This window comes from Lineus longissimus, chromosome 14, assembly GCF_910592395.1.
Source record: "Lineus longissimus chromosome 14, tnLinLong1.2, whole genome shotgun sequence".
NCBI lineage: Eukaryota > Metazoa > Nemertea > Pilidiophora > Heteronemertea > Lineidae > Lineus > Lineus longissimus.
This window is the reverse complement of record NC_088321.1, coordinates 15,177,953-15,191,173: the sequence shown is the minus strand read 5'-3', so window position 1 is coordinate 15,191,173 and position 13,221 is coordinate 15,177,953. Positions and strand designations below refer to the sequence as shown.

Sequence of the window (13,221 nt, the reverse complement as noted above, 5' to 3'; positions counted from 1 at the left end):
GTGTGCCAAGAGTGATGTTTAAGATTAATTACACCAAAAGTGATGATGTCATTGATTAACTACACCAGAGTGATGATGTCGTAGAATAACTACACCAAAAGTGATGATGTCATGGAAAGTCGCGCAGGTGGTGTGTCCGCGGCGCTGCAGCGCGCACATATAAAGTACAAATATTCAAAATACACCGAGATATAAGCATAGATATGAGTCGCTGTGCTGAGGAAATGCACAATCATAACAGCTAACGATGTACATTGCAAATCTTGAAAAGGATGTGCAAAAATTGCAAGAGTCTGTCCTAATACTTCAGATGGAACTTTTGTTTCTAAATCTACTGGTCTCTATATTAACCTAATGATATTCCAAATAATCTTTAATCATACTTTTTATCAAAATATAAATTATGCAAATTTCGTAGCTCAACATTCTGCACAAAGAGGTATAAGCTAAGATTCCGATTCAGATCAAAATTCTAAATCAACTTAAAACATTTTTTTAAACAAAATTTCCATTTTCATAAAATTTACATTCAAAGTCAAAATAATTGTCTTTTATAAAAGTAATCAAGGGGGGTTTACGTGATAAGATCATATTTAATTTTTTTCAAAATTCAAAATTGAGGTCAGGATTCAAATGCAAATTAAACTTTAGGATTTTAAACTAAGGGGGTACTTTTAGATAAAATGTTGAAAATCTTGAAATAAATTTCTTTTCATGTTATTAACCCTTGTCAGTGTGTATGTGAGGTGCTCCGAACATAAAAGGTAAACAAAAAATAATTGAGGGTTAGGAAAATGAAATAAATAATTTCGGTCGGAATTCATGCATTTTTGAGAAAAAATACTATGTTAAGATGCAGCATGCAATGCGTGCGATTTTAACCCTTCCATGCCGACATGCAGACATACAAATGCAAATATCTGAGGAAAAGCCCAGGTTTTCAAATTGACTCGAATTGATTCTTGACGACCCAAATTAACAGAATCACTCGTTCTGCTATTAATGAGCTTACCTCAATTGCACAGAGCATTGCTTGCTTTTCAAGTTGGCCAAATGTTATGTTTGACAAGAGAACAGTAACTGAGCCCAAGATCATCAGCAGTCCCCAGTAACTTTATTCCAAGAGATTTGATGGCAACTTTTCCAAATTTCTACAATTGAAACAACCGACTCGCGATTCCAGTCCAATCTGTTAATTTGTTAGTAAATTTGTAAGAGCAATTCTTCAAGATCAAGCATTTGAGTCAAGTGATCTCTCAAAGATTATAGCACTGCTGCCGTGATGTTTTTAAAAGGCCTGCACATTTTGTGTCCATCGAATGAGGTCTATTTTTTCATCACATTATTTTTGTATTTTTGTCTTCGTGTGTTTGTAACTCTGAGCCCCGTTCAGCTTTCTTTGTCCGTCATTTCTTGACGCTGATGTTGCCTTTTTTTCCATGTTTCACCCACCACCAATGCAAGCTAGGTCTTATATGCATTCTACACCAACAAACTACGCACTTCAGAATAAATAGCAAATTTCAAAATACCCAGGAATAACTAGGAAAATATAATATCTGAACATGTTCATGTGGCCAAATATTGAAGTTCTGGTCACAATTTTCACCAAGACTCTCATCATACTAGAAGAAGAATGTTTTTCATTTTCAAAGCTCCTTACAAAATATCTATCGGTGAACACTGAAACTTGAGCAAGAGAAAATTCAAATTTGTTATATTTTTCCTGAAATACAACAATCTAAGAGGTTTTGAACACGTTCAGATATTTCAAAAAATTCCAAAATTTCAAAATATCGGTGCACAATAAACAAATACCAGTCCAGGAGGCAAGTGCAATGAAATCAATGGTGTGTATAAAACAGTACAACACTCCTCGGGCGATCCTGCCCGTGGGTAATGGTTGTGCTTGCCCACAAGACTACACCTTCAAACACTGATTGAAAGAAGCACAATTTTGGATTTTTTGGTTGATGGCAATGAGCGTGAAATGGCTGCACCAAACAACGCCATCTAACTGTCATCTCGAAACTGTGAATCATTCAAAGCAGCGCTTCAGGTGTCCAAGGTTGTGGGCAGGCACAATCACCGGAGGGGAGTGCAAATATTGGTGCGACACGACGTGTGGGTTGGGATCAGTCGACACTCCTCTAACCGCCATTAATACCCACAATGCATTGAGAGAGGGCTCGGAATTTGCTCATTTGTGAAACTCAGTAACACTACTAAGATCAGTGAAGATGGCCAGTGGGGTTAAGTTGGACATCTAGGAGCCTGTAATAGGATCCTGTTTGGTGATCAGCTTTACCCCACTGCCCAACTTCACCCCAGCCTGCAGAAATATTTGTACATGATGAATCATTTTACAAATTTTTCTTGCTGTTTTTGAATTTTGACTGAATAGGAAGCCCAATCTTAAAACATGATGGTACAGTAACAATTATTTGAAAGTAAAATGGTGATAAGCTCTACTACAATCCAAAATGTGACAAATTTCTGTTTAATTAAAACCAAATCTTCATTAATTGATATCATCTGTGATCATGCTGAGTGCATGAGTGACGTTTTATGAGTGCTGAGCTCAGGTGTCTAATCCTTGTGAAGTTAATACACTCCTCATGCTTTTCCTTGCCTAAAATTAACATATTTCCATAGCAACTGCCTGGTTGCTATGATTTTCCACTTAGATTTACATATTTCCTTGGCAACAGTGTGGTAACTATGGCAACCTTCAGTCACCATGGCAACAACACGTAAATTGGTGACATCACAAGATTAGGTGCGCACGAAATGATGACATTACATCAAATTAAGGGTTTGAATGACTACTTTTTGTGAAGGACAGATTGCAAACCAGATAAAACTGTAAGAACAAGAAGGGGCTTAAGAAATTAGACAAAGTTACCTTACAGTTTTTTTAGGAATATTAATAAAACGAGAAATTATCAGTACAAGGTTTCATCCAACAAACAGATAGTTTCAAAGAACATAAAAATAAATTGTTAATTAAGCATAATTGGTCTTCTTAGATGCACAGAGTCATCTGTTGTGTTTTTAATTAATTAGAAAGATTGTTAGTTTTAATTTTAATGTTGAGCAATAAGCTGTACTTTTTTACAAAATGTTATCGCTCAAACTGAAACTCAACAACAAAATCATACTACAATATTTGTATGTATTGGTGTATGACGTTTTGTAAATCGTATTGCTCAAGTTTGTTTTTAATATATATAATTTTCATGGCAAATTTCTAAAAAAATTTCAAGGCAAATTCAAATTCTTTCCGTTGGCGTCCTGATTTCTCCCACTCACCTTGTTGTACAATTATCAACTGAGCGCTGGCCTGGACATTTCCCGCGCTATTCTCCGCAACACACTGATAAATCCCCTCGTCCGAGTTGACCAAGCCAAGAATACGCAAACTCTGGCTGTCGATGATTTGGAAATAGTCGTTCGGGATGATGATGTCACCGTTTTTTATCCACTGGATGGTAGGTTTTGGATTCCCGCTGACTTCACAGTCGAACTGGATGTCCTTGTTGACTTGTGCGAATGTGTTTTGAGGTGATCTGATGAATTTTGGCGGCTCTGTAAAATAGATTATGGCTTTCAAGGAACTGAAATTCCTGGCTTTTTCCTGTCCTTTGAATGAGATATAAAACCAAGAGGTGCCATGTATCAGGTGTCTATGCTAGGGCAAAAGACCCACCAATTGAGAAACATGAGTAGCTTGCGTGGACTCTCCTAGGGCCAAAGACGGAGTCAGGCCAATAAACCCAACTGGCACCAAAAACCTCTCATAATGGAATTCAATTGTAATGACTCATGCATCATTTTGGAAGTTACATTCATACTAGCTTTCCACTCAGGTACTGAAAATGAAGGGGCATTGTACCAACAGGTAATATTCACTTAAATCAAGTGTCCGTCATATGTTCGTCAGAAGACCAGCGACGTTCCCCATGGAAGAAGGTCGGCCAATCCATACAAGTCGTAACTTACCGTTGACAGTTAAGATGGCGTCTGTATCCGTTGATTCTTCCAAGTTTCTCGCCCGACATGTATAAGCACCAGCGTCGGCGAGCGTGACGCCATCGATTTGTAAGCTGCCTTGGCCTACGATGCGGAACCGACTGTCAAGATGGCTGAAATGTAAAACACTCAGATTTAGATACAAATGACTTTTATCGATTCCTTAAAGTTTTGCCTTCAAAAGGTCAGATCAATAAATCCTGTTGATTGTAAATTATTGGAGGTAAAATTTAGCATGTGTAGCTCCACTTCATAAGATTAAGGAGGTTGCTCCCCAACAAAAAATTCAAGTCGCAGCTCCTGAGGGTAAAGATTCGGTTGGAACTTGTAGCTTCGCAGTAGAAGATTTAGGTCGTAGCTCTGGGCTGCAGCTCACCAGCCTAAAATTTGCATCTGGCAAACGAATTACACAAGATTTCAGTAGAAAGTTTAGCAGATTTGCTTTGAAGAAACTGTACTTACGACATATCAATAGTGGCGCCATCTTTTAGCCACGTTATCGTTGGCAGTTGACCCTGTCGATCACGACCGTTAGCACCACAGAAGAGTTTGACAGTACTGCCGACGAGGACTGTTTTATCACGCGGCGACATTACAAATAGCGGGTTGACCCCCTGGTAGGAAGCTGCAAGAAAATAGGTGGTGTTACTTGTATTTTCATTGAACATTTGTTCTGCTAAAGTGTTTTTCATATCGTTCTGGCAAAAGGTACTTACGGTAGTTGAACTCAGGAATGTGACAAGATCACGTTTACCAAAAGATAGTGGTGTTGCACAGCACTACATTGGCCTTTAAGTAGGCCTTACCAATTGGTTAGGGGGTCACGGTGATCAACTATGACACCGGCTGCCCAAGGCAGTTTACTTTTCGTGATCACACTTTAACAAGTTGGTGTCGGCGAGTACGTTCACAGTCCACACAAAAAAATAATGCGACTCTTTCACAGACAACACTGATCACTCTCAACTTAAGATTCACAACTTCGCACAATATCTGGGTAAATGAAAGAGCACAAGGCTTCCATTTTGATCAGTAGCAAGGGATCAAGCCAAGCCTAGCTAATTTAGTTGCTATCAGAGTGGGACAGAAGGAAGGGTGCGACTCTGACCCAGACACAGACCTGCCGACCTCAAAATTGATATAGGAGTACCGTCTTGGTGCAAAATCAACGACCTATGGTGTAAAATTACAACTAATGGTGTAAAATCACGATCAATAGTGTACAATTTGGTAACTTTTGAAAATATTGCATGATTTTCAAGTATTTTGGGGACAATTCTTTCAAACAGACTAAAATTTGGTGGACAATGGCCCAAAAAGTGTTACTGCAGACAGTCCTATCATGATACTGTTGCAGCCAGCCCTCCCCCACACACACGCACACACTCTACTCTTTTGACCCTTGGTCCCCCCCGGCCCTTGGTGCAGAAGAATAAAAGGTGAAGTGATACACTTAGATAGTAGAAAGTCACAATGTGTTGAGGAGGATTTCAGAAAGGGAGGGAATTGAGGAACAACACCGATATTTCAAACTGGTCATCCGAAGTTTCAAGACTGATTCAATTTTTAACCAGAATCAAAACATTTCTTGGATAAGTATTTCTTGCACGACCACGTCTGTAGGCCGATTGCGGAAGAAACTCAAATTTTCACTCTGCTGGCTGGTTATCAGATTACACTCATCTAGCTGGTTATCAACTAGCCAGCATTGCACTCCTCCAGCTGGTTATTGATTCACTCTTCCAGTTGGTTATCAATTAACACTCATCCAGCTGGTAACTTTTACTCTTCAATATCGTTAGTGATGATCAAAAGTGATGCTTCCTTTTCACAGAACAACAAAAAATCATTAAATCTACAGAATATCACTCCACAATTCAACTCTAACTAAACATTGGACTGACCAGAGTGGAGAGAATTTCAGACGGACTTACCCCCCTCCAGACCTCCTGATTACAAAAAACATGCAAATGCAATTTTTTTTAACAATTTCGAAGCATTCTTCTCAAAATCTTAAAAAATCGTTTCACAAAAATAACAGATAATGCATCAGCACAGGCCTGGTTCTCGCAGCTTAAACTTCGAAAACAACCACAGACTTTCATCAAATCTTCTGCTGAGTTAGCATAAATGACAAATCAACCATCAAACATTATGCCAAAAATACATCAAGTTTGAGGCATTTTAGGAGTAGATTGCCACCTCACTGTAGGTAGTGGTTGCCTAGCCAAATACATCTTGGGTAGAATTGACGTTTGGCCCAAACCTTGGCTGCCACTGATACAGGAGTCAATAAATGTGAGGAGTTTTTAGAATAGAACTTGATACCTCACTGTTGGTACTGGTTGTCTTACTAAACACCGCTCAGCTGTCGTGTAAACCTGAGTCAATGAACGGGCATTCTCACAACACATGACATGTGACAGTGTTTGTGACACGTGACAGTGCATGTGACAATGACAGTGTATGTGACACGTGACAGTGTTTGTGACACGTGTCAGTGTATGTGACACGTGACAGTGTTAGTGACATGTGTCAGTGTTTGTGACACGTGACAGTGTTTGTGACACGTGTCAGTGTATTTGACACGTGACAGTGTTTGTGACACGTGTCAGTGTTTGTGACACGTGTCAGTGTTTGTGACACGTGTCAGTGTATTTGACACGTGACAGTGTATGTGACACGTGTCAGTGTATGTGACACGTGACAGTGCATGTGACATGTGTCAGTGTATGTGACACGTGTCAGTGTTTGTGACACGTCTCAGTGTATGTGACACGTGTCTGTGCATGTGACACGTGTCAGTGTATGTGACACGTGTATGTGTATGTGACACGTGTCAGTGTTTGTGACACGTGACAGTGTTTGTGACACGTGTCAGTGTTTGTGACACGTGACAGTGTTTGTGACACGTGTCAGTGTTTGTGACACGTGTCAGTGTTTGTGACACGTGTCAGTGTTTGTGACATGTGTCAGCGTTTGTGACACGTGTCAGTGTATGTGACACGTGTCAGTGTATGTGACACGTGTCAGTGTATGTGACACGTGTATGTGTATGTGTATGTGACACGTGTATGTGACACGTGTATGTGTATGTGACACGTGTCAGTGCATGTGACACGTGTATGTGTATGTGACACGTGTATGTGTATGTGACACGTGACAGTGTGTCAGTGTATGTGACACGTGTCAGTGTATATGACACGTGACATCCTGGACTCTACATAAACGCAGCCTTGGACCCTTATGTCGTCACATACACCACATACCATAGCTGAATCTGGGTATAACAGGTGAAAAGGGGGACAACTTGTACAACACGACTGTAAACACAACACAATGAAGCTATGAAGCAGTCAAATAGATCCTGAAATCAGGGCTTTAAATTGACTTTAAATTTCAGAATAGTTTTTCAGTTTTCATCACTTTCCCCAAAGAATTGTATTCAGAGGGGGTCACAAACGCCTGTTTTTTAGGGCACTGGTATTTTGTTGAAGAGTGTATGTTTTGGGCGGGGAATAATTTTTGGGAAGGGGGTCTAAATTAGCGTCAAATTAAATACGCACCAACATCCGGATTCTGCCGCAGCGCCGCAAACCGGCTCGTCCGTATACGCTCAGAATTTTTGGCCTGGCATTTATAATTTCCAAAATCTTGAAAACGTATATTTAAAATTTCTAGCACGCCCTCTTTATGTATTCTAATGTTTATGTTCTCCTCTTCGGTGAGTTCCATTTCCTCCTTCAGCCATGAAATCTCGGCCGCCGGGACCGCGTCGACGAAACACGGAATCATGGCGGTGTCGCCAAGATGCATGACGAGGTCGGCAGGCTCGGCGGTGAATGCGGATAAATCTGAAATAGGAAGGCAACAAAATTGAAGAGGTTGATTAAACGAACTTTCATTCTTTTGCGGTTTTGAGAAAGTTATTGAGCATAAGATGTGGGATGACATTTTTGTTTTACTTTTCAAGGTGGTCACCAATACTGATTTATTCCAAGGATGATTTACACTCTTCCAGCTGGTTATCAGTTTTCAAACTCACACTCTTCCAGCTGGTTATGCATGTAGACAGGCCATCAGAATAGCACACTGGTAGGATGGATGTTCAAAATTTACACCAGCACCAGACACCACTGCGGTCCTCAGTCCCCCCTCCTCTCTCAAACCAGATTACCTCCTCATTCGGGCCACATCCTCACGAGATAGATAGGGTGACTCCCTCTGTCAGTGTAGGATTCCTAGGGGTACTTACATGAGATTTGTAGCGTGGCAGATCGTGAAATGATGGAGCCTAGCCCGTTAACGGAAGCCACGCATTGATAAACGCCCTCATCTGGTCGATTACCACGTGTGTGGACGATGGTCTCAAAATATAACGACCCATTTTGTAATTTGTGCCTGAAATAAAGTGAAATAGAGAAGCATAAGCCTTGTTGGTTCTCAAGTCGAAATATTAGTTCAATCAAACTTTCCTAGATGGCATCACACGTAACTCGTCAACATCAAACCCGGGCCCTATTGTGTGATAGCCAGCAGCAGCAACCACTAGGCTATGAGGCTCTTCTGGCTACGAGGCTCGAACAGTTAGCACGTACCTTCTCGTATCGGCGTCAAAATTCATAAACTCGCCGTCGCGAATCCATTGTATATCGGGCGTCTGTGTGGTGTGTTTGGCTGCGCAGTTCAGCATGGCTGCTCGACCCTTGTCCACCACGGTGTTATTGGGTTCGATGGTGAAAGTGAATGCGCTGAAAACTGGCGTGCCACTGACTGTAAAATAGGAAGATTAAAACGAGCATTAGTTGAGAATTGTCATTCTGAAATCACAGGTGGTAAGGAAGGGAAAGGGTTAAACACATTGGCGGGGCTAGGGGTGCTCCAGTTGGCGCGAATCTCTGCTGATCTGTCGAAAATCTCCAAACTGACGTTGAATTTTGGGAATCATTGTCATAATCTGTCACTGATCAAATATTTGCCTCGTAAAATCTCTTCCACTTCTAGGTCAATATTGTTACCGAACTGAATTGAAACCGCAACGAATCCAAACATCGTAAAATATGAATGAATCCAAGTGTACCCTTAGTCAGGGTCAAACCATTTAACGGCTGCGTTTTTATGCAGTTCGTCACTCTCTGACAACAGCAGTTTAACTAATGAAGTCGCGGCCACATGAGTAATCCGACTGGCGACGGCCGGCAATGACTTTATAGGATCTGTCACGTTTGTGTGGCCGTGGTGTGAAATATAGCGCTTTGCGGCAACGCGTTGCGTTATCGACGGCAAGATGACAACTTGGTCTGTTTTCTCCGCAAGTCTGAACGACGGACGACTAGCGATGAGTCTACGAATGATGAATGTCACTTTCATGATCTCAGTGTCGCTTTCATGAGCTCATATCTACTTAATGGCAATATACTTGACTTGGAAATTAACCCTTTGAAGTCGAGATATCCTGAATTATTCACAGATTTAATTTTCCTTTGTTTTCTTTTTTCTGCATTTCCTTCCTTGTATCATGTCATGAGAATTCCCAATGAGGAATCAGACATTTGATAAATCCCTAAAGATTGCATAATGTACCTTTTTTCAGAGTCCCAAAGCCCCCCCCCCCCCCCCCCCCACTGCTACCAACAAAGGGTCGCCTGCATCAGTTCCACTCATTCCAACCCAGATGACTCCTCCTCTCTCAAACCGGAGTACCTCCTCATCAACACATCAAAAACGAAACCATCAAATTTGTACAAGCCTGTCTTCCCCCCTACCAGCATAGCATCGATAGGATTATTTCCTCCCTCCAACCCTAATGACCCCCCACCCAAGGAAAACGAGTCCCTCAACCCAGATTACTTCCTCATTATCGCATCAAACAACGAAATCCCCTCCCCATCACAATCATCACAACTGATTAAAAATTCCATCTAATTTACTCGGAAAAGCTCGATACCTGAATACTGTAGAATGACTCATCGGCCATTTCTGTATTGTTCAAGTAAGTTCCGAGCATTCAATTCCACGTCCCTACTCAATTACTCAATCTCAATGGACAAACAATGCTATCATTAATTCATTTCGGTGCACGATATTTGTATCAAACTTCACTGGCAATATTGATATTCATTTCGTCCGAAGTCGGGCGTGATCTGCATGCATTTTGTACAGCAATGTGACACAATGTACAAGAGGTTTCTGCAAGGTTTTATTGAAACACACCCACCAGGAGAGTCCTACACTGTTAATTTGAATGTGCAAGGATTCCTAGAATCGTTGGGAATTTCACGCCTGTTTCATGGTGAATGGACCACAGACAATGAATCTGGACAATGATATTAATCGATTTGTTTTGAGATCCAATAATGTTCTGTGTATCAAAGATTCTGATATTGCCAGTGAACTTTAATCACCCTTAACCCCTTAACACCGAGTTTGCATTCTGAATCCAAAAAGTAGTCGATAAAGTTCCACAACATAGAACACAGCATGGAATTGAACCCATGACCTCACCGCCAGGAGTCCTAAATACAATCACACAACGGTGCCAACATATTTCTTTTTTAGGACAAGATCTCTCAGAAGATCATCTCAAAGAACGAAAGAAACAATGAAACCGAATCTGCCCTTAGAGTCACTGGGCCAGTTATACCCAATCGGTCCCTAACCACAACCAAGAATTCATGTGAGGAAATGTTAAGGAACTTCATGCCAGTTGTCAGCAAAGTTAAAGAGGCCCAGCCATAGCAAACGATACCCAGTAAATCAACAGCATCACCTAGCAATTGATGACAAACCATACCCGGCCCGCGCTGACTGTCACAAATGAACAGAGTAGCACTCTTTTTGTGAATTCAACCTCCTGCCGAAAGCCACCCTCAACAACACAAGTTTTAAAAAGAAAGAAAGTAGGCGAACAAAAAGAACACAACCAGAACCAACGACGCCCGCTAAATCCACACGGCACCAGTAGCATCACTCAGCAATTGACAAACTATCCCACATATTAAGAGGCTCTATGGTTCATTTTCTTGTGCGGGTTTTTATCTGACGAGATCGTAGACAGATTGCGCAATAATGGCGGCGTATGGCGATAGTCGATCTCCTTTCATTCGAGATGATAAATTGTTTTTCCAGCGATTGTGGCAGAGTTTCTTCTTTCGACGCCACATAACCTCTTAAGGGAAATTTGTGTCTGTTTTGCAGCTTCTTTATCGAGATTACATTTCGCTTGGCGACATGTTGCTTCATTGAAGGAAGAGGCTTTAATCATTTCCGAGCTGGGCAATGTTGAGAACATTTCAAAATGTAAATGTCTCACTTAACACTATATACGATCATGCCACAAATGGTACCATTAGGAAGTACTCATCGAGAGCTTTACAATGAATGGTCATGTCAATAGGTTCACTGATGGTACCATTAGAAAGTTCTCATCAAGAGTTTCACAATGAATGGTCATGTCAATAGGTTCACTGATGGTACCATTAGAAAGTTCTTATCAAGAGTTTCACAATGAATGGTCATGTCAATAGGTTCACTGATGGTACCATTAGAAAGTTCTCATCAAGAGTTTCACAATGAATGGTCATGTCAATATGTTCACTGATGGTACCATTAGAAAGTTCTCATCAAGAGTTTCACAATGAATGGTGATGTCAATAGGTTAACTGATGGTGCCATTAGGAAGTTCTCATCAAGAGCTTTACAATGAATGGTTATGTCCATAGGTTCACTGATGGTACCATTAGAAAGTTCTCATCAAGAACTTTTAAATGAGTGGTCAGCGTATATTTAACCCATACGGTATGTGATTTCAAGACTATTCGCAAAGGAGAAATCACATAGAACTGGTGCCACAAAGTCCAAGCAATTGGTTGCTCAATGTCCAAGCTTTCTGCATTGAATACAGAAACTATCAGCCAACCACTTGATGAATTGAACAAGTCATGGTCAAGTTTAGATTACTCAGATCACGAGATCTAAGTGAATATTTTTCAGATAATGACCAAGTGGACCTCGGAGATTCATCAAAGCAATCATGTCTTCCTAATATGGCGACACTGCAGCTTATCCAGACTCTGTCTCCGCCAAACCGGAGCCTAATCTCAGATTGAGATTCCAACCAACGCAAAGATGAGCATGAGAAAATCGTCAAGGAGATAACACCACATCCTGATGTGCCAAGGAGTCTGGGACCGAATGTACCGCAGTGGAGACAAATGGGTCTGAAGGATGAACCCAACGATCAGAGATGCAACAATCTGAATGTCTGATTGATTCCTCCGGCGCAACAAGTCGTTGCCGCGATGCTGAGTCAGCGTTTCTTAATTCGTATCTACTCGATGATCATTTTGTCCAATTCGAATCTAGCTCGGTCCTGATTAGGGAATGATTGATGGAATGCAACAGGCAGTTTGCTGACCCTTGATTTAAGTGGATTTAGCGGACATTGGATAGTTGGACATTAGGATGGATCAGGCTGAGACTTTCGTGCTCCTAGTTGAGGAGTTTGGGGATTCAATAAGCGATGAGAAAATCTCAGAATGTAACACGATTTCCCCAACCCTTGATTCAAGTGGATTTCGCCAGACTGGCTCTAGTGGAAGAAGCAAGGACCCAACAACATCAAGTACGATAGGAGAGGATTTTCAACCTTCAGACACCAGTAATGGTACCATGGGATCAATGATTGGGGAGGGGGGCAAGGAATACAGTGAGATGATGAAGAAAGTCAGCTTCATTACCAACACAGAGCTGAGGAACCAGCCAACATTACAATCAAGCAGCTAACAACTGAAGAAATCGACAAACTTTCCGATGCAACAAGTTGCACCAAAATCCTCAAAGTGCTGACTCAGCATTTCTTAATTTGTATCCGTTTAGTTCGATTGAAACCTCGCCTGGCCGTGATTAGGTTGTGATTGATTGCGGGATGCAACAGGCAGCGGAATTAAGGTCTAAGATACAACTTGTTCCATCTGCCAATCAGGAAATGGGTTTAACCGTTAAAGGACGGCCAGGCTATATTATTCAGATCATCAAGAATTCATCAAGTCATATTTTGCCAATCATGGTACAGTGGCACCCCGGTCGGACCCTTACCCTAACCCTGAAAAAATGTCGAAGTCCAAAAAATTTTTCATTTTTTTTTTTTCTGCTCAAAATGAAGCAACATCATCAGTCCCAAAACATTTT

At 41.1% G+C, this 13,221-nt stretch overlaps 1 protein-coding gene across 14 annotated transcripts in view; it reads right to left on the bottom strand.

Moving 5' to 3' along the window:
* LOC135498546 (neogenin-like) overlaps nucleotides 1-13,221 on the bottom strand; it is a 139,836-nt gene that overhangs the window by 31,447 nt on the left and 95,168 nt on the right. For 13 of the 14 annotated variants that reach the window (XM_064788809.1, XM_064788819.1, XM_064788817.1 and 10 more), the window contains exons 3-9: nucleotides 8,631-8,805; nucleotides 8,288-8,433; nucleotides 7,599-7,886; nucleotides 5,967-5,981; nucleotides 4,495-4,657; nucleotides 4,003-4,145; nucleotides 3,313-3,588 (exon numbers count right to left, since the gene is read on the bottom strand). In XM_064788809.1, coding sequence (XP_064644879.1) covers nucleotides 3,313-3,588; nucleotides 4,003-4,145; nucleotides 4,495-4,657; nucleotides 5,967-5,981; nucleotides 7,599-7,886; nucleotides 8,288-8,433; nucleotides 8,631-8,805 — 1,206 coding nt within the window. The remainder of the gene's footprint in view (nucleotides 1-3,312; nucleotides 3,589-4,002; nucleotides 4,146-4,494; nucleotides 4,658-5,966; nucleotides 5,982-7,598; nucleotides 7,887-8,287; nucleotides 8,434-8,630; nucleotides 8,806-13,221) is intronic. The other variant, XM_064788813.1, reaches the window with a different exon arrangement.